The 20,709-nt window shown below is 39.3% G+C and overlaps 1 protein-coding gene across 5 annotated transcripts in view; it reads left to right on the top strand.

The window, feature by feature from the left end:
* Positions 1-20,709, top strand: part of POU2F1 (POU class 2 homeobox 1) — a 192,247-nt gene that overhangs the window by 147,956 nt on the left and 23,582 nt on the right. For all 5 annotated transcript variants that reach the window (XM_053209422.1, XM_027046289.2, XM_053209423.1 and 2 more), the window contains 5 exons: positions 391-564; positions 4,758-4,899; positions 6,011-6,156; positions 7,913-8,092; positions 9,555-9,660. In XM_053209422.1, the coding sequence (XP_053065397.1) occupies positions 391-564; positions 4,758-4,899; positions 6,011-6,156; positions 7,913-8,092; positions 9,555-9,660 (748 nt within the window). The remainder of the gene's footprint in view (positions 1-390; positions 565-4,757; positions 4,900-6,010; positions 6,157-7,912; positions 8,093-9,554; positions 9,661-20,709) is intronic.

Below are 20,709 nucleotides of genomic sequence, written 5' to 3'. Positions count from 1 at the left end.
GGTCCCTGCTGTTTTGAGACTCGTGGTTTAAGTGGCATATTTATGAAATAGAGTCTTTAAAATAAAGTCTGATTTATTATGTATACTCTGAATATGCATAAGATACATGCATTCAGAACACTTGAAAACCCACATATCATGGGTTTCATTTTGGTGTATTTGTTTCCATGGACTTCCACGGAAACCTGAACTGGAATTCTGGCAGGCACAATCTCGCGCGCTGCCCTTCGCACGGGACGTTATGTCATACCTCCCACGGTGTCACGTGGTCCTCATGGTTCTTCGTGAACGGAGCCGTTTCCTTAAGTTGTTCCCTTGTGACGCATTCCAGTTACAAACCGAGGTATCATTTTTGTGCGCTGGTTCTTATCCTCCTCTTCCTTGTCACAGCCAGCAACCCCAACGCGCACAATAGCGGCAACCCCGATTCAGACACTTCCACAGAGCCAGTCAACACCAAAGCGAATTGATACCCCCAGCTTGGAGGAGCCCAGTGACCTTGAGGAGCTTGAGCAGTTTGCCAAGACCTTCAAACAAAGACGAATCAAACTCGGATTCACTCAGGTAGGACGAACCCACCGTTAACCTAGATCTCCCTCCCCGACTAGGTCCCTCCCTTTACGTGTCCAGGGAAGCTTCGGAGGAACAGTATATTCCCTGGCCCTGTTTTTTGGTTTTAGACTGCGGCTTTTTCTTAGCCACTTCCTGCCCTCGTAAATTTAGACTGTTATCATACATTCAGTTATGAATGTATGATTTAATGTTAGATTAAAACCTTTACGATTTCTCTCAGAACACAGGCCTCTGAAATCATAATTCGGATGATACCGATAAACGGTGAGGGCTTAAAAGATATGTTTGGGGCTGCTGTAACTGTAGTGAGGGTTTTGTTATTTGTAGAACATCTGGTTCTAGGCCTTAGGGCTCTGTCTGCAAGAGTGAGAGAATAAAGATTTGCAGGGTCTCTTATAGTAGCTGAAAGGGGAAAAGTTTGAAAGACTTGTTTAAAAACAGATTTTTGGGAGAGAGAGAGAGAAGGAGACCAAATAGAGAGAGAGAGAGAGAGAGAGAGAGAGACACACACACACACACACAATAAGGCCAAATTGACACTAATTAAACAAATAGGAATCTGGTAAATCTGAAAAGTCCAAATGAATCAAAATCCAAATTAATTTTTTTTAATGTCCCCTAGCAGACAGCTTTTAATGTGGAATAAGTTTAATGGTTCAAACAGGCATCTGGGTATATAGCGTTTTTGTTCCAAGCACTACCACTGACTTACTCTTTGATTAATCTGTCACAGAGAATAGTTTTAAAGCAGGAAAAGAATTAAACGGGTAACAACGATATAAAATGATATAAGATCCTTAGATGAAAAAAAGTTACTGAAGTATAGATCGGGTTGAGTGTTTTTATGCAATCAGGGGAAACCTGATGTTTTCTTAGAATATAATTACTGTTTGAAGGTTAAGTCACGACTTAAACACTAAGTTGAAAGTAAAGTTACGCGCAGCAGTGGTAGGTCAAAACCCAGGGATCTATCCCTGTTTGTTTTCTGTGTGTTTTTAAGAGCAGACTTTTATTCCTTATGTTACTTTGGTAACTTGTTTTTGCTCAAAGAAATTAATTGTGTATTAGAAACATGAAATGATTTTTTTAAATAGGTGGAGTTTTAGAAAAAATGCAGTTATCTTTGTGAGGGGTTTCAGTTGTGAAGAAACACATTACAGTTCAGAAAGGTTTTAACGCTTTTGAAGCGCTTAAACGATCTGGCCTGTTTTTTCCAGAAGAAAGCTGAGGATACAACTAGATCGGTAGAGGTAGGTTAAGCTTGAACAAGTATGAGGTTGGCATATTTAGCAGTGCTGCAGCTTTTAGGCTATTAGCACGGCATACTCTTAGGTTCCCTAGGAGATTGTTGCCTCGGTGATACGCCAAGGATATTAAGGCTTTTAAAAATCTTTACCTTTGACCCACCTAGTGGTTTGCCTTTCTGTGGCATTTGACCCAACATATTGCCAGTGTTGCGTCTCCTGCTCTTTCTCTTTTAGATAAAGGAGCTTCCTTATGGTCTGGTGCTTTATGGTTTTATCCTATTATTTGGTATAATTGTTACTTGTTTTTCAGAATGACTTTGACTTGCCAGTGGCAGCATTTCGCAAAATTTAACTGCGTGGATTAAAGCATATATTTCTGGTGGAGGATGGGAAAGTCAACCTTTGTTTTTAAGTCACACACTCCAGTTGTAGTCCTTCAAAGGTTGCTTTGTATCCAGTTTGTTTATATATACACACAGGGGAACTTCCCTTCAACTTGCTGGTTTAAACAAAAACTCCCTATTCTCTGAGTAAATAGACATGTTATTAGAGGTTTTAAACAGTAATTTTCTAATTACTTAATTGGTTAAAGGATTGCTGTAGATGTCACTGTATACTTGGGAGGCATACCATAGTATAACACTTCTGTTGCGTGTAGCACATTCGTTATTTCCTAATCCCGATCTTTGTTCCTTTTTTTCCTTTTGCTCTTTTAAAAAATATCAAAGAGATACAACTTAGTTCAGATAATGTGTGAGGCAGCTGCTTAAAACGTTTACAATTGTGAGGAAGAACCCAGCGTGGTAATTACAAGAGCACTGAACTGAGCATCTATCAAATTAATGAGAATTAGTATATTAACTGAGAGACCTGTTGCTTTTTATTCATTTAACTAATTTAAATATGAAATAAAATTGTATTATAAATCTCAAGTGGATTTGTCATAGTTGTAGTGAGCTGATGGCGTAGCTTTATTTAGGCACAGCTACCATTTAGGGCGTTGTTTATTTTTATAACGATGTGATTTTTGATGGGTTATTTTTGTTTACTTACCAATTCTGTTACTTTTCATAGAAAGATATCATAGAGGTTTTTGAGAAATTCTTAGCAAATTACGTAGATACGGTGTCAGAAGACATTTATTTTCATCTGACCGCGACAACAGATCTTACACTCAAAGAATTGCAAGGTGTAGTTGGCCCCACCCAGCTTTCTAGAAAGCTGTCATCTAAACAAACAGAGTGGCCCAGAACATGAATATATGTGACAAACAAAGTATGTTTAGGGCCTGAAATACAGTAGGCACTTAGTGAATATTTGTTGATTGAATGAAGATTTAATACATATTTAGAGAGATCGATGCTGAACACCTGTATCTACAGATACACTTGTATATCAATATAATAGATAGCATTTACGCCCCGCTCGCTCTGTCCTGGTTCTTTCAGTTTTACTATAATTGGAAGGAGGTCAATGAGCAGTCCATTTCTGTTCTACTCGGAGATAGTATATTCAGAGTTGTCAATAAAACTTTCTGTGATGATGATGGAATGTTCTGTGCGGTACGATAGCCACTACCCACGTGTGGCTGTTGAGTCCTTGAAAGGCAGCTAGTGGTGCAGAGGAACCGAGTTTTTAATTTACTTGATTTTAATTGAATCTAAATAGCCCCATCAGTTGAAGTTCAGATAATCTCTGTACCTTATTGTATTTTGTCGTATAGTTTGAATATTTTTCCTCTGTTAAACTTCTTGTCAGAAGCTGTGCACCAGTAAGAAACTGGGAGTTTAAACAACAACAACAAAAAAAGGTTTTTTCCTTTCCTTAACTACCACCTAATGTAGGTGCTAATAGGCAGTGTAGTATCCAGAAGATGGATTGGTGGGGATAAGGGGGGAATCAAAGGACTGGGATAATCCCAATTCAAAATAAGTGTTGCCACAATGGTCGGGAGCTAAGTGTTTCATAGTGGTATTGGCCGTGTAGTGCTTAGAGCTAGAAATGTTGCCTTTCTGGCCTGCCACTAAACTAATTGAAATGAGAGCGTGAATCACTTAAACTCCATGAGTTTCTATCACCTGTATATAAAATAACTATTAAGATATGGCCTTTTCCAGCCTTAACAAGAGAGATTCAGCTGGAAGAAAAGTATTGTATACATTTCAAAGGTTATAGGCTTATAAAGAAAGTCATCTTTTGTAATATATTCAGGGGATCATTGTTCTATTGCTATAAGGTTACCAAGTTTCCAGGGCCCACGAAGGTTTAACTAAATGGGTCAAACCTCTCTACTGTGAATTTCTCTCTCTATAATGGTTACAAAAGTAGTCTTTTAGGATACCTGTTTTTGTAACCAACTTTGAAATCCAAACTAAGGGTGGAAAATAGATTTTTCCACTGCTTCCAGAAATACTTTATGGGCCTGGGGTTTGGGGTGGGGGGGGGGTGCTGAGGGGGATGGGGAATGAGGCATTATTTCTCAAATTTAAAATGATTTATAGGAACTTTGGTTAGTTCAGAAAGACTTGAAGTTATCTAGACAGTTACATCTGTTAACCCCGTAAGTGGTAACAGGGAACTGGTTTTAAAGATTATTTAAATCATTTTAAGTGTATCCATTAAGGGGCTTGTTAGATCACTATCTTTTGAGACTTGGAAATATTTGATAATCTTGATTATTACGTGAAGTAACAAGAAGAGACTCAAAATGAGAGAAAATGGGAGTTATGAATTTTGTCCCAAATCAAGGCCTGACACGCTTCATTGAATACTGTGCTCAACTTAAAGGTGGATGCTTTTGTGGGACCCTGGAAATGGAATGATTGTTGAGTCTTTGTCTAGATGAGTTACTGGGGCAGCAGCCTAGAGTGAAGACTTGGGACGTTAGTGAGACAAATCTCTCTCCCTCTCCCCCTCCTGCTCTGTGTTACCGTGCAGGGCGATGTTGGGCTCGCTATGGGTAAGCTGTATGGAAATGACTTCAGCCAAACCACCATTTCTCGCTTTGAAGCCTTGAACCTCAGCTTTAAGAACATGTGCAAGCTAAAGCCACTTTTGGAGAAGTGGCTCAATGATGCAGGTGAGTAAGTGTACGAATTTTACAGGGGAGTTGTTTACACCTGGGCTTATGTCTTCTAGTACCGCAGAACTTATTGGTACCGCAGAACATTGAAGCTCACTAACCTATGGAATACTACTTGACAATGAGAAAGAATGAAATCCTGCCATTTTGCAGCAACGTGGATGGAACTGGAGGGTATTATCCTAAGTGAAATAAGTCAGAGAAAGACAGATCCATCATATGTTTTCACTCATGTGGAACTTGAGAAACTTAACAGAAGACCATGGGGGAAGGGAAGGGGGAAAAAAAACAGTCACACACAGAGAGGGAGGGAGGGAAACCATAAGAGACTCTTGAATACAGAGAACAAACTGAAGGTTGATGGGGGGTGGGGGGGAGGGAGAGGGGAAAATGGGTGAGGGGCACTGAGGAGGGCACTTGTTGGGATGAACACTGGGTGTTGTATGTAAGCAATGGATCACGGGAATCTACGTCCCCAAACCAAGAGCACACTGTATACACTGTATGTTAACCAATTTGACAATAAATTATATTTTTCAAAAAATACTTCCTACATAAAAAGCTGAGCTTTTAAAACTAGCTGAGCTAGTTTTAACTTGTTTTATACTGAGTTGCCTTACGGAAAATTTGGATTGTGAGTCACAGAATCAGAGACTCTGAGAGCTATAAGGAACCACAGAGATCTCCTAGGCTTTGGTTGTCATCGTAAATGTGAACAAAAGTCAGGTCTTTGGAAAAGACAAACCTGTAATTCCCACCCTTCAGCAGTCTGATCCACGGCCGTGGGTGAGGCCTCAGCATCTGTAATCTTACTGAGTTCCACAGGTGAGAACCTTTCGTTTTCCATAGGGTGTAAAGAAACGCAGAGATGTCTGTGATGTGACCAGGGTCATCAAACTAGTAAATGACAGAACCTTGTTTAAACTTCAAAGAATTTAGAAAGATCTGTGGTAGTGAATGATGTTTTAATATGGGTTATGAAAACCCTCCTGTGCTGGCTTTTAGCTTAACATATTTTGGTCTGTTTTGTTGTTACTGTTAATATATGTATCATATGCATGAGTCATGCTCAGCTAACTTGATTTCTGTGTTTTCTTCTTTCTTACAGAGAACCTCTCATCTGATTCGGGTCTCTCCAGCCCAAGTGCCCTGAATTCTCCAGGGCTGGGAATGGAGGGCTTGAACCGTAGGAGGAAGAAACGCACCAGCATAGAGACCAACATCCGTGTGGCCTTAGAGAAGAGTTTCTTGGAAGTTAGTAAAGTTTTTACTTTTCATGTACATGTGATTGTCTGTATAATATTAATATTAGGTGCTGTAGATGATGTAATGATGGACTTGTCAGCCTCGGTCCTTACACATGTTTATAACGTAGCGGAGAACATAAGACAAAGGAAGTTACCGAACATTGGGAGCAGAACCAGAGGCCTTCAGGGCTCAGGAGAGTCCAGGCGCGTATCTGCGTGAGCACCAGTGTGACAGAAGAGACCACAGCTGCCGTGGGATACGCAGGAGCTGCACAGGCGGGGAGAAGTGGGAAGAAAGCACTTTAAGCACAGGAAGTGCACCAGCAGAGGCATCCAGGGAGGAAAAACCTCCCAGATTTGGCAAAGCACAAATAGTGCGATTTGACTAAATTCCATTGTCGTTTGGGACTAGGCCACCAAAGGCCGTGGATGTCAGGGGTTAAATAAAGTTAGTTCTGGGCGCCTGGGTGGCTCAGTCCGTTAAGCATCCAACTTGGGCTCGGGTCATGATTTCACGGTTCGTGGGTTCAAGCCCCACATGGGGCTCCGCACTGACAGTGTGGAGCCTGCTTGCCATTCTCTCTCCCTCTCTCTCTGCCCCTCCGCGACTTGCGCTTTCTCTCTCTCTCTCAAAATAAATAAACTTTAAAAAAGGAAAATAAAGTTAGTTCTAACAGGTATTTAGCCTCTTTTGTCTTTGTTTGTTTGTTTGTTTGTTTGTTTGTTATTGTACCAGGCAATGTCACAATCAGAGCTTCCAAAAAATTGTAACTTTTCTAATTTAGAAAAGGCTTGAGCACAGTGGAAGGAACATTGAATCAGGAGTCTCTCCACTCTACCGCTTTTATTAACTATATCAATAACTGTGACTTCACTGTGTCAAGTCACTTGATTTCTTGTGCTACAGTCCCTGTCTCTGAAATACCTGCCTTTCCTGCCCCGCAGGCTTATTGCCTACCTCGTGTGGTCCTAGTGAAATCATGTGCATGGAGCACTGACAACCTCTTAAATTCCTACTAACGTATAAAGTTGTATGGATTATGAATTTTATTCAAGATTAATAACCCTTAAGATGAAAAAATAAACATTCAAGAATACAACTTATTCGGGGCGCCTGGGTGTCTCAGTCGGTTAAGCGTCTGACTTTGGCTTAGGTCATGATCTCACGGTTTGTGAGTTCAAGCCCCGCGTCAGGCTCTGTGCTGACAGCTCAGAGCCTGGAGCCTGCTTCGGATTCTGTGTCTCCCTCTCTCTCTGCCCCTCCCCTGTTCACTCTCTGTCTCTGTCTCAAAAATAAATAAACATTAAAAAAAGAATACAACTTATTCTTATTTAATACGATTAAGTTTAACAACTATATGTTGATAAGAATGTTTATCTATAAAAGTTCTTTGTTAAAAATATGGCCAGGGGGCGCCTGGGTGGCGCAGTCGGTTAAGCGTCCGACTTCGGCTCAGGTCACGATCTCGCGGTTCGTGAGTTCGAGCCCCCCGTCGGGCTCTGGGCTGATGGCTCAGAGCCTGGAGCCTGCTTCCGATTCTGTGTCTCCCTCTCTCTCTGCCCCGCCCCCGTTCATGCTCTGTCTCTCTCTGTCTCAAAAATAAATAAACGTTAAAAAATTTTAAAAGAAAAAAAAAAAAGTATGGCCAGTACGGTTTTATATATATCCCAACTTCATCCTCTCATTTGTCCCTCTCCATTCGTTTATTTATGTCAGCAGTTTAAAAAAGTTATTCCAAAAGATGGGTTTTTTTCTCCTTTAGAATCAAAAGCCTACCTCGGAAGAGATCACCATGATTGCTGATCAGCTCAGTATGGAAAAAGAGGTGATTCGTGTTTGGTTTTGTAACCGCCGCCAGAAAGAAAAAAGAATCAACCCACCGAGCAGTGGTGGGACCAGCAGCTCACCTATCAAAGCGATCTTCCCCAGTCCAACCTCACTGGTAAGGATAAAAAATAGAGGACGCAAGCTCAGGGACTGATTTTTATAATTTTACAAATGATCTATGAAATCAGTTTATTTCATAATACTAATTTATTGTGTATATGTATTCATGCTAAGAACGTATAAACTTGTATTTTAAACGTCGCCAAGGTAATTCAGTCTCGTGTCGTCGTTAAGCCAAGAACTTCCTGATCTTTCTTTCTCAAAGTGAACAATTTTAATTCTTTCCTATTTCATGGTGGCTCCATTATTCTCTTCTCTAGTGTGGTTTATAGGTTACTCTGCAACTGTGGGAGCAAATTTGCTGCTGACTCCAGTTAGCTTAAAAAAAAAAAAAAAATCTTCAGTTGCTTCTTATTCACGTTGGGTTTTAAAGCCCGTATTATTAAAGTTACATGACTAAGTCACAGCAAATTCCGAGGTAATGATTAGCTCTGAACTTGTATTAAAACAACCGTCTCCTGTCTTCACCCTCAGACATGTAGGCCTTTCACTGATAAGCTCATTGAGTAACTTCCGCCGATTGCTCTAGAACAGTATTCTAGGCTGAGGGGGCGTTCCCTACTGCTGCAACTCCCTTGAGCTTAAGGACGACCGCAAATGTGAGTCCACACTTCCAACCAGAAATTCCAGAGCTGGAAAGATTGTGGAGTTTGCATTTCTGAGCTTTCCTTGTTAATGTGTCTTATATCATTTGAATGTCATTCTATCCGGGGATGCTTTTTAAACTAACTTCACCATTAAGAGTGCCCATGGAGCTGTGAAGTGAAGGTTGTGATTGTTGATTAGCAGGGCTTTCGTCATGAAGTTCATAAGACCGCAGTTAGGACAGCTTCTCAGGCACTAGATACAGTTCTGTTTTATGTAGGTGAGGATTTTGTGTTTGGGTTTTATTTGTACTAAAAGGAAGACAGACAGTATTTCTTACAAAACTGTGGAAATACTTTGTTATTTCAAAAAGAAACTGTCAGTTTTTAACATTTTTGCTTCACCTTCTTTCCATGCTATCATTTCATTAAGAAACAAAAACAAGACAGTCTTGTCCCCACAGGGTCAGAAAAGAAAAAGAAATCTCAGAACCCCTGATTCCCTGATCCCGTCGAATAGTTTTCCTGTGTAGATTAAGTTGATAAATAGCATAGTATTCCTTCCTTGCCTGTAGTGTATCTGACTCCACATTATTGGAATTAAGGAATTTTTTTATTATTTCTTTTAAAACCCTCGGCAGAGCCATTTCTAGTATCAGTGAAAAACCATCTTCTAATAGCCACCTTCATACGTAGGTCTGTTTTCTCAATTCTAAGATCAAAAAATGATTATAAAATTATTTCCTCTTAGGCCTTTTTAATTATGTTGTATCTGAAATTTGAACATTTTTATAGGCAAAATACATCTTTGATGTGGATTTAAAGTTTTGATTTTTTTAACTGCTTTTGCATATTTTCACTTCTGGCCTCTAGGTGGCAACCACGCCAAGCCTTGTGACTAGCAGTGCGGCCACGACCCTCACTGTCAACCCGGTCCTCCCACTAAGCAGCGCTGCGGTCACAAGCCTGTCTGTCACAGGTAAGCAGCCTGTCTGTCACAGGTAAGCAGCCGCCTGGCTGAGCAGCTGTTGGACACATGGTGGGCCCGTGACAGGTCTCTCTGAGAACTGTGAACTAAATTGTGAATTAGGGCTCTGACTGCAACTTTTTTTTGAAAGGCCCCGTACGAAAACCTGAACTCCAGAAAACAGGCATAATTAATTTCGTCAGAAAGAATTCTCTCACATAAAGATTTTCTTGTCTGTTCTGTTCTTTCCCACATTACTCTTATCTTCGACATTGCTCCCGGAGTTATCTTTCAAAACTCCCAACTTTTTTCCAAGTAACTCCTCTCCTTAAAAACTTTCTTGCAGTGGCTACAGCTTTTTGTATTCAGGAAAGCATCCAGATTGATCATCAGTTCATCGAAGGTTATTTCCAGTCGGGATCTTATCTTCCACTGGTCTTTTGTCCCTTTCATCCTCAACACACGGGAAGGTTCCATCCATCCTTTTGTAAATATCCCCACAGCCTACAACGCTACCCCAGCCTGCACTTCTTTCTGAAAGCAGTGAAACTGCTCCAGCTTAGGTATCAGTTCTTTCTGGAAATACTCTTTAGCCTGCCCAGGAAACTCTTCATTCCCACCTGATTGTATTTCTTGTACTTCTGTCTTTCTCAATAGATTTTGCACTTCCCAAAAGATCTGAATATTCTTTTTGCAATCTCAGTGCCTAGTTTGGTGCCTGATGCATTCGTTATAAAATGAATAAACTTTTTTCCTTTGGCCTCCTTTAAAAAACACATTTCCCAAGTACATTTAAAATAACTTAGGGGCGCCCGGGTGGCTCAGTGGGTTGGGCGTCCGACTTCAGCTCAGGTCATGATCTCACGGCTTGTGGGTCCGAGCCCCGCGTCGGGCTCTGTGCTGACGGCCCAGAGCCTGGAGCCTGCTTCAGGTTCTGTGTCTCCCTCTCTCTCTGCCCCTCCCCCGCTCATGCTCTCTCTCCTTCAAAAATAAACAAACATTAAAAAAAAAACTTTAAAAAAAGTTTGAAAAAAAAACTTTTTAACTTTTAAAAAAAGTTTTATTTTAAATAAATAAAATAAAATAACTTAGTGTTGGTGCACCTGAGTAGCTTAGTTGGGTAAGTGTCTGGCTCTTGATTTCAGCTCAGGTCATGATCTCACAGTTTGTGAGATCAAGCCCCGTGTTGGGCTCTGCACTGACAGCGTAGAGCCTGCTTGGGATTCTCTCTTTCCCTCTCTCTTCCCCTCCCCTGCCCTCACAGTCTCTGCCTCTCAAAATAAATAAGTAAAAACTTTAAAAAACAATAAAACAAAACAACTTAGTGTTGTCATCAGAAGTTTTTTAGGGGCACCTGGGTGGCTCAGTCGGTTAAGTGTCCAACTTCAGCTCGGGTCATGATTTCACAGTTTGTGGCTTCGAGCCCTGTGTCGGGCTGTGTGCTGACAGCTCAGAGCCTGGAGCCTGCTTCGGATTCTGTGTCTCCCTCTCTCTCTGCCCCTCCCCCACTTGCTCTCTGTCTCTGTCTCACTCAAAAAAATGAGTAAACACTAAAAAAATAATAAAATAAGTTTTTTAGTGATATATGATGCATAAGGCATCCTATAATTATTCACCAGGCTGACTATGTGCTAGTAAATCATCGAATGGATTTGTGATATTTCACAGTCAAGCTTGAATTTAACCTAGAGTTGGGGAATTTGATTTTCTTCACCCATGTTTTGAGTTTGTTATAACACTTCTTTGCCTCTATGATCTAACTGAATGGCTTCATATAGTTATTAAGTTTCTAAGTTACTAGGAAATCTCATAACTTTATTTATTTAGAGTAGTACTTCTGGACCTCTTTTGGGTCTTAGAGCTCTTTGAAAGTTTGATGAAAGCTTTAAACTTTTCCCCTCACAAAAGAGACCCACCCCCAAGTTTTAGTAAAATACTAAGGATGTTCATAAATGACAACCCCCATCAGTCCCCACCTCACAAAAGCCATTTTTGGATGCCGTAGGAGTAGAGATTGCAAGCTAAGAACCCATGTTTGAGAGTACATAGTATTCAGCACTTCGGCTTAAGCCAACTGGTGGTGATTGATTGCTGTTGTGTTGGGCATCAGGAACACGAAATTCCTGCATCTGAGGAACCCACCATCCACCCTGACTGCCGTCATCTGTTCACCTTCCCAACAAATTGTAAGTCCTGTTACGTTAGGTCTAAAGGTAACCATCTTTTGCAGAAAAATTCCTAATAGTTCAAGCACTAAGAGCAAGTAGCTTTGCAGATTTCCTAAAAATGTCGCAACAAATCTGAAACAGAAGGTAATTTTTAGGACATACACAGACTCAATCTAGCTAAAACTTTTCTGTCAGTTTTTGATGATCCTAGCAGGCCAGTCATATTTTCCTAAACTCGGTTACTCAGCCCATTTATGTGGATTTAATTATAACTATTTTCTGAAGTGTTGGTAACTCTTTTTGGAGTCAGTTTTTTTCTTCAGTTCTTAAAAAGTTGGAACGTTATAAGAAACTCAAATAGGCAAAACAGTCACAATGAACTATTTTTATCCTGCCTTTAAAACATTTTTTTATATATATGGGCAATTCTAATAGTGTTTAATGTGTCCTACTTTTTTTTTTTACTTCTCATCTTACAGTAAGTGTCATCCCTGTTACAGTTTTTTACATTTCTACCTTTTTTTATAATCTTTTTTTCTTTTTTTTCGATGTTTATTTATTTTGAGAGACAGAGACAGTGTAAGTGGGGGAGGGGCAGAGAGAGAGAGAGAGAGAGAGAGAGAGAGAGAGAGAGAGAGAGAATCCCAAGCAGGCTCCAGTGCAGAGCCTGATGTGGGGCTCAAACCCACGAACCGTGGGATCATGACCTGAGCCGAAATCAAGAGTTGGATGCTTAACTGACTGAGCCACCCAGGTGCCCCTACATTTCTACTTTTGATTTGCCCTTATTGTATTGAATGGTTGTACCAGAATTTCGTAAACATTTCCATGTAATGCTATGATGGTTAAGTTCTACCTACAATGACCAGCTTTTCCATTTGAGTCCCACAAATATTGCATCCCAAGAAACCCCTCAGTCTCCCAGCCACAGAACTTATATTTCTTGTTCGATATTATTGTATTCTTCCTATCTAGCATACCATCTAGAATGTAAGCTACCCAGTAATTATTAAAGGAATGAAGTTTTCACTTATAAGTAATGCTATAATGAGGACCTTTGTACAAAACAGTTTTCTTAAGTTCTTTATTTTTAGGTAATTTCAGATGTATGGAAAAGTTGCAAGAATAGTTCAGACAAATACCAAATCTCTTCCTTTAGATTCTCCAAATGTGAAAATCTTACTGTATTTGCTTTTTCTTTCCTTTTGCTGTTTCTCTTTCTGTGTATGTGTTTTTCTGAATTGCTTTAAGAGCAAGTGGTGGACATGCTGCTTTACCTGTAACTACTTCATTGTGTGTTACCTAAAAAAATAAATTACCATATATAACCAGAATACAGTTACCAAAAATCAGGAAATTAACAATGAGTCAGCACTACAATCTAGTAAACAACTCACATTCATATTTTGCCAGTTGTGCCAGTAATGTCTCTTAAAACGCAAGAAGATCTTTGTTTTTTCAATGTTTGTTTATTTTTTGAGAGAGAGAGACAGAGTGTGAGTGGGGAGGGGCGGAGAGAGAAAGAGACACAGAATCTGGAGCAGGCTCCAGGCTCTGAGCTGTCAGCACAGAGCCCGATGCGGGGCTCGAAGCCACAAACGGAGAGGTTATGACCCGAGATGAAGTCAGACACTTAACCGACTGAGCCACCCAGGTGCCCCTAGCACGAGAAAATCTTAAATCATGCATTGCATTCAGTTACTGTGTTTCTTTAGTCTTATTAAACTGGGGACAATATGCGTCCTTCGTAGTACTTTAGTACATTGATTGTTTTGAAGAGCGTAGCTGTTTACTTTGTAGATGTTTTGTCTCACATTTCCTCCTGATTAGATTCAGATTACGCGCTTTGGGCGAGAATACCACAGAAGTGATATTGAGTTCTCCTTTGTGCATGATATGAACACACATGTTGTTTATTGATCCTACTACTGCTGGTATTAACTTTGATAATTTTATTAAGGTGGTATAGGTCAGGATTCTCCATTGCATAGTTACTATTTTATTCCTCATAGTAAATGAGGGATTTGAGACTGTACAGATACCCTGTTTTTTTCTCAAACCTTTGTCCACTAGTGTCCATTGATGATTTTTGCACGGATCTGTTATGATTCTCAAATAACTGTGTGATTTCTTCTACATTTATTAGTTGCCTTCCTTACCTTTTTCCATATGTTAACTCCCTTATCAGTGACCATGAGAAACCTGGCTCTTGTTATTTAACAAGATCGTTAACTGCTCAAACCTGTAGTGAAAACACAGTGGTTTCAAAATTGCTAGCCCATGTTTCTGAACAGAAAAGGCCTACTAATTGGAGTTCCATGTTTGTTTAGAGTTCTTGTCTTTAACCTGAAGGTATGTAGTCCGAATACTGTGCTCAGAAGTTCTTTCGATTAGGTCTTTTTATATAGCCTCTTCAGTGTAGTTACATTATTCATTTGAAATTCCATTTGTTTCGCTTGTTTTCAACATTAGTGTTGTTCCTCTCATCCTTGTGGATTTTTTTTTTTAAGTACATGAGATAAGAGCATATCATCAATCATTGATTTCAAAAGTCAGGACTATACAGTAATTTCTCTTCAGAATAATGTCATTCCCTTCTATTGTAATTCTCTTTCTCTGACAAGTGAGCTTGGAATCTCAGGGCTCTGTTGAGGTGAATAATTCTCACCTCTGTCATAGTCTTCTACTGTGTCCTTCTGGACTCTAGTTGGTTTCCCTACCACCTAATCCCAACCTCTTTCTCATTTCTGCAAATCTCTCAAAATCTCAAGTTTTCTGATACCTGTCCCCAGAGTTCTTACTCCCTTTTCTTTAACCATCATCTGGGATAGGATTTTAGGAACGAAGCGAAAAAAACCATATCCTCACTCTACCGTCTTCTAAGAGAAATCTTGTCTGATTGACACATTCTCATTTTCCAGTATTTAGCATAGTGCTTGGCACATTGAAGCTCCCTGGTAAACGTTTCTAGAGTAGATCTAAGAATGATCATGACTGTGCTACTCCAGAAAGATTGTGTTCTGATGTGTATCAAAGCCTTGCAAAAATTCAACAGAACAACCTTTAATAATCTCAACTAAACACACTCTGCCCCAATTGTTTTTTTTCCAAAACAGGATTTCATAATGAACCATATGCTGCCCCACACCCATTAGCAGTCTGTCCTCATTTACCCCTCACCCTCCTTCTGGTTGCTCTACTCTGTCTGTGGTTGTGCCTGTTTGGGACATTTCATACAAATAGAATCACATAATATATGGCCTTCTGTGTCTGGCTTTTTCCATTTAATACAACATTCTTCAAGGTTCATCCATGTTGTAGATTGTATCGGGACTTCATTCCTTTCTATGGCCGTATGATATAGCATCATTTTGTTTATCATCTATGACTTGATGGACATTTGAGTTGCTTTCAGTTTGGGGCCATTTTGAATACCTGCTGCTGTGAGCATTTGTGTACAGGGTGTTATGTGGACTTGTTTCCAGTTCTCTTGTGTATGTGTTTAGGAATGGAATTGGTCTATTATGTGGCATACTAGAATATTATGAACAACCTTATGCCCCCAAAAAGGAAGGCAATTTAGATGAAATGGACAAATTCTGAGAAAGACACAAATTATCAAAACTGACTCAAAAAAAGGGAGAAAACTTAAATAGACTTAAGCCAGCAATGTAAATGAATCATTAATATAAAGATTTCCCCAGAAAAAAAGACTAGGCCCAGATGGCTTTAGCAGCGAATTCTATCGGATACTTAAAGAAGTTAATCTTCAGCCATCTCTTCCAGAAGATAGAGGAAATGTAACTCACTGTAAAGCTGGGCAGAGAGACCACACAAAATTATAAACCTATATATTCCTTATGAAAATATACACAAAAATACTCAGCAAATTTTGGCAAATCAAATCTAGTAACATACAGAAAAGATCATACACCACCATCAAGGGGGATTTAGCCTGGGAATGTAAGGTTGGTTTAATAATAAGTGCACATTAAATAATACAATATACCATAGCAACAGGAGAAAAGGCCAAATCCACACTGTCATCTCAGTGGATATGAAAAAAGCATTTGACAGAATCCAACAACCAGTTCATGATAAAAACCTGGAATAGAAAAGAACTTCCTCACCTGGAAAAGAACATTAAAATCCTACAGCTAACACCATACTTAATGGTGAAAGACTGAATGCTTTTCCCCCTAATATCAAGAACAAAGCAAGCTCTTGCCGACTTCCATTTAACATGATGCTAGACATCATAGCCAGCTTAACAAGGGGGAAAAATTAAAAACATTCAGTTTGAAAGGAGAGAAGTTAAACTGTCTTTATTTGCATTATTCTGTGTATGTAAAAATCCCAAGGGATTTGTATTTAGGACTAAGAAATGAATTGAGTGTTGTTGCAGAATACAAGATCAATCTACAAAAATCAGTTGCATTTGTATATTCTATCAGTGAATGGACCAAAAATGATATTACAGAAATAATTTTATTCATAGTAGCTTCGAGAAGAATAAAATACCTGGGAATAAATCTAACAAAAGAAGTGTAAGACTTATACAGTGAGAACTGCAATTTGCTGAGAGAAATTAAATAAAGTCTAAATAAACGGAGATGCTCCAGCTTCATGGTTTGGAAGATTGTTTTGTTTTTTGTTTTTCTGTGTGTGTGTGTGTGTGTGTGTGTGTGTGTGTGTGTGTGTGTGTGTGTGTGTTTTGGTTTTTTTTGGTTTTTGGTTTAGTTGGTTTTTTGGGGGGTTTTTTTTGGAGAGAGCGAGCATATGAGCTGGGAAGGAGCAGAGAGAGGGGGAGAGAGAATCCCAACATTGGGTTGGAGCTCATGAACTGTGAGGTCATGACCTGAGCTGAACTCAAGAGAAATCAAGAAATTTATTGAGCCACCTAGGTGCACCAAGACTCAGTATTTTTAAAATGACAGTATTCTCTAGGGTCACCTGGGTGGCTCAGTCAATTAAGCATCTGACTCTTGGCTTCGGCTCATGGTTTGTGAGTTCGAGCCCCAGATCGGGCTCTGTGCTGACAGCGCTGAGCCTGCTTGGGATCATCTCTCTTAGTGTCTCTCTGCCCCTACCCCGCTCACTCGTGCACGTGCTCGCTCACTCTCTCTAAATAAATAAATAAAGAACTTTAAAAAATTGACAGTATTAAAAAAAAAGATGACAGTATTCTCTAAATTGATCTGTAGATCCAATATAATTGTAGTCAGAATTCTAGTAATTTTTTTTGCAGTAATTGATAAACTCATTGTCTGAAGTATATATGGAAGGGACCCAGAATAGTCCAAATTTGAAAAAGAATGAAGTTGGAGGACTTAAATACCTGATTTCAGAGCTTACTGCAAAGCTGTGCAATAAAGCCTGGATGCTGCTAGCATAAGGGCAAACAGTAGATTAACGGAACAGAATTGAGGGGCCGGAAACAAACCTTTAAATTTATATTCTGTTGACTTTTGACAAAGGTACCAAAGCAGTTCAGTAGCGAAAAGATACTCTTCACCAAATGGTTCTGAGACAATTGGATATCCATATTCATGAAGATGAATTTAGATCCTTCCCAACACCATGCACAGAAATTAAGTAGAGGGGATCAAAGGCCTAAATGTAAGAAATAAAACTTCTAGAAAACAGGAGAAAATCTTTATGATTTTGGCGTAAGTTTGTAGATACAGGGCAAAGAGTTTGTAGATATAGCACCAAAAGCACAATTCATAGAAGAAAAGCAAATGATAAATTGGAATTTATCAAAAGCAAAATCTTCTGTACTTTGAGAGATGTTTTCAGAAAATGAAAAGTCAAGCCACAGACTTGGAGAAAACATTTGCAAATCCTGTATCTGATAAAGAAGCATCTAGAGCATATGAATAACTCTTACAATTAAGTATTAAAAATATAAACAACCTCATTTTGTAAAAGGGCAAAAGATGTTAATGTATATTATGCCAAAGAACATATAGAAATGACTAACGAGCACATGAAAAGGTGCTCAACATTTTTACTCATTAGAGAAATGCAAATTAAAACCATACTGTTTTGTACTCATTCAATGGCTATCATCAGAAAACCCCAAAATCACCAGTGCTCACAAGGATGTGGAGAAACTGGAAACCTCATCCATTGCTGGTGGGAATGTACAATCATACAGCCACTTTGGAAAACAGGGCGGCAGTGTCTTTATGAAGATTTTTAGATTTTTTTTTTTAAGTTTATTTCTTTATTTTGTAAGAGAGAGCAAGCCGGGTGGGGCAGAGAGGGAAGAGAGAGAATCCCAAGCAGGCCCTGCACTGTCTGGAGTCATCTTCCAGCCCAGGTTAACTTTGCTGCTGACATTGACTGGGACTTTCCGTGTATACACATGGGATTTCAGGAGAGTGACACTGAATGACCTGCCTGAAAGTGGCAGTGGAGAGTGAGGAAAAGCCTGTTTTAAGCCTTTGACCTCGAGATAAGGGGTCTTCTGGAAACGGAGGGTTTCAGCTTCTGAACTTTGAAAGGGAGGTAGTGTCCGTAGTTAAAATCAGGGTAGATAAGGTGAGACGTTGGGCAAGAAAAGATTGAAAGTACACTGAAATGTCTTAGTAGTAGAAGAGAAAGGAGAGAAGACATTTACCTTTCTAAATAGAATCTGTTACAGGTGTCAAAGTGTGACTCTGCCCAACGTAGGACCCAGCCCTGCATCAGAGGCTCAGTGATAGAGTGATCAGATAGACTTAGAACCGCGAAAATAACGGAACCATGATTATCCACGTAGACGTAGTTGTACTTAGGGACGGCAGCAATAAAGGAGGAATGGTATATATTTTTGAGAAGGGCAGAAAGAGGAGTAAATGCTCCCCTTTTGATTAGCAATGAGAAAGATATGTTTACCGGATTCACTGAGACCATGTAACACTTTTGTGCAGTAGTGTAGGGGGTGGGAAGAGTAGAGTCAGTACTGAAATAGAGAGGTCTAATTTCCTCCCAGTTCTGTGATGTGTGAAAGCAACATTTCCTTAGAGTTAAAATGAGAAAAGAGTTGAATTCTAGGTGTTCTTAGTATCAACCAGAAGAAGGCTTGAAAATAGTCTTTTAGAAGGGCCAAACTGAATTTTTTAAGAGTCTTCTTGAGCTTAATGATGTATTTTATCACCAAAAAGTTACCTTTTACATTAAGATCTTTGTTCCAATGGTTTGAAATATTTGTTTTGATTGGTCTGGTTCTTCTATAATGTATCAAGTCTTTTATACCTCACAGAAGTATTATCCTGAAAATTTATAGATGCTTTTTGAGTCCTCTATCCTGAGAAAATACCACTTAGGTCCTGCTTTATACATATATATGGTTGGTTATCTACTAGAACATAGTAAGTTTCAGTAAAATAAGTTCCGCCTAGTGTAGGCAGCCTGTGTTTGTGATATGTGGCATTGCTGATAACTGAAATAAAAGGGCCTGTTCTCTCTTGCCTCTCTAAATAGCATCAGAATTACAGCTCACTGGGGACGGCTGGCATCTTCCACTTTGTGGAAGGTTTTCTATCCTGTGACTGCCTTATGAGTCATTTCTACTTTAGGCAAAGAGACTTAACATTCTTTTCATCACACTTGCCTTTGTGACTCAACAAGCCTGACTTCTAGACGTATTTCAGACTTGTGCTACCCAATACAGCAGGCCCTAGCCACCTGTGGCTTTTAAGCACATAAAGTGTAGCTAGTTCAAATTGAGATGTGTTATAAGTATAAAATACACACCATTTTCAAAGACTTAGTATGAAGAAACATCAGTACTTTCTTGATACTGGTTTCATGTTAAAATGATAATATTTGTGGATATATTGGGTTAAATGGAATATAATATTGAAAATAATTTAACCTATTTCTTCCTGATATTTTCAGTTGGACCCCTAGAAAGTTTTAAATTACATATTTGTTGTGTTTCTGTTGGACAGCATTGATTAAGTAATTCCAGTGAGTGTGTTTCAGTGATGATATTTGTAACGTCAGTCATTCATTTGTATACAAATGTTTGTTGTTCTCCTTATAACAAAAAGAAATTTGGCATCTTGATTTTTTAAGGTCTCTCAACTAACAGTTTCCTAGAGCTTCATTTTTCATGCTTTTATGAGATTCATAATATATTTGTATGTTATTGTTTCATGAATAAGAAAATATTTACCACAATAGGCTTTTGGAGAGCTGGTTTTTGTTACAGAATAACTACTTAGATTTTTCGGTGCAAAGAAAGCATCTAGACATAGGCTCTTAGTTATTTTCATACTATTTTCACATGTTATTATTGACACTTAGAAGAATATGTAACTTTTAGTTCTTCTTGCCTTCATTGTGTTGTTTTGATTTTTCTTTTTTTCTTTTAATTGTTTAATGTTCATTTATTTTTGAGAGAGAGAGAGACAGAACACAAGTTGGAGAGGGGCAGAGAGAGGGGGACACAGAATCCGAAGCAAGCTCCAAGCTTTGAGCTGTCAGCATAGAGCCCAATGCGGGGCTCGAACCCACGAACCACGAGATCATGACCTGAGCCGAAGTCGGTTGCTTAACCGACCGAGCTACCCAGGTGCCACAGTTTTGATTTTTCTATAGAGACAACTCTATACAAGTAGCTTTTTTGCTCATATGTTTCTTCCCCAGACCAGTTGTATTCCATAGTCAGAGCTGCTGTGATTCTTTATGTTCTGAATAAGAAATTGGACATGGAAATCTGTGTTCTCCGTTTCTTTCATGGCCGCTTTATTGCTCTTGCCTCTTAAACCGGGGTCCGTGGTTTTGGTTCTAAAGTGTTTGTTTTTGTGGTTAGTTTCCATAGAGACGCAAAACGAGGTTAATAAAGAAGGACACAGAGGTTCCTGGATGGGAGATTAGCTTGTTCGCAGTTGCGTCCAGA

This window comes from Acinonyx jubatus, chromosome E4 (assembly GCF_027475565.1).
Source record: "Acinonyx jubatus isolate Ajub_Pintada_27869175 chromosome E4, VMU_Ajub_asm_v1.0, whole genome shotgun sequence".
Lineage (NCBI taxonomy): Eukaryota > Metazoa > Chordata > Mammalia > Carnivora > Felidae > Acinonyx > Acinonyx jubatus.
This window is presented reverse-complemented; position numbering and strand designations above follow the sequence as displayed.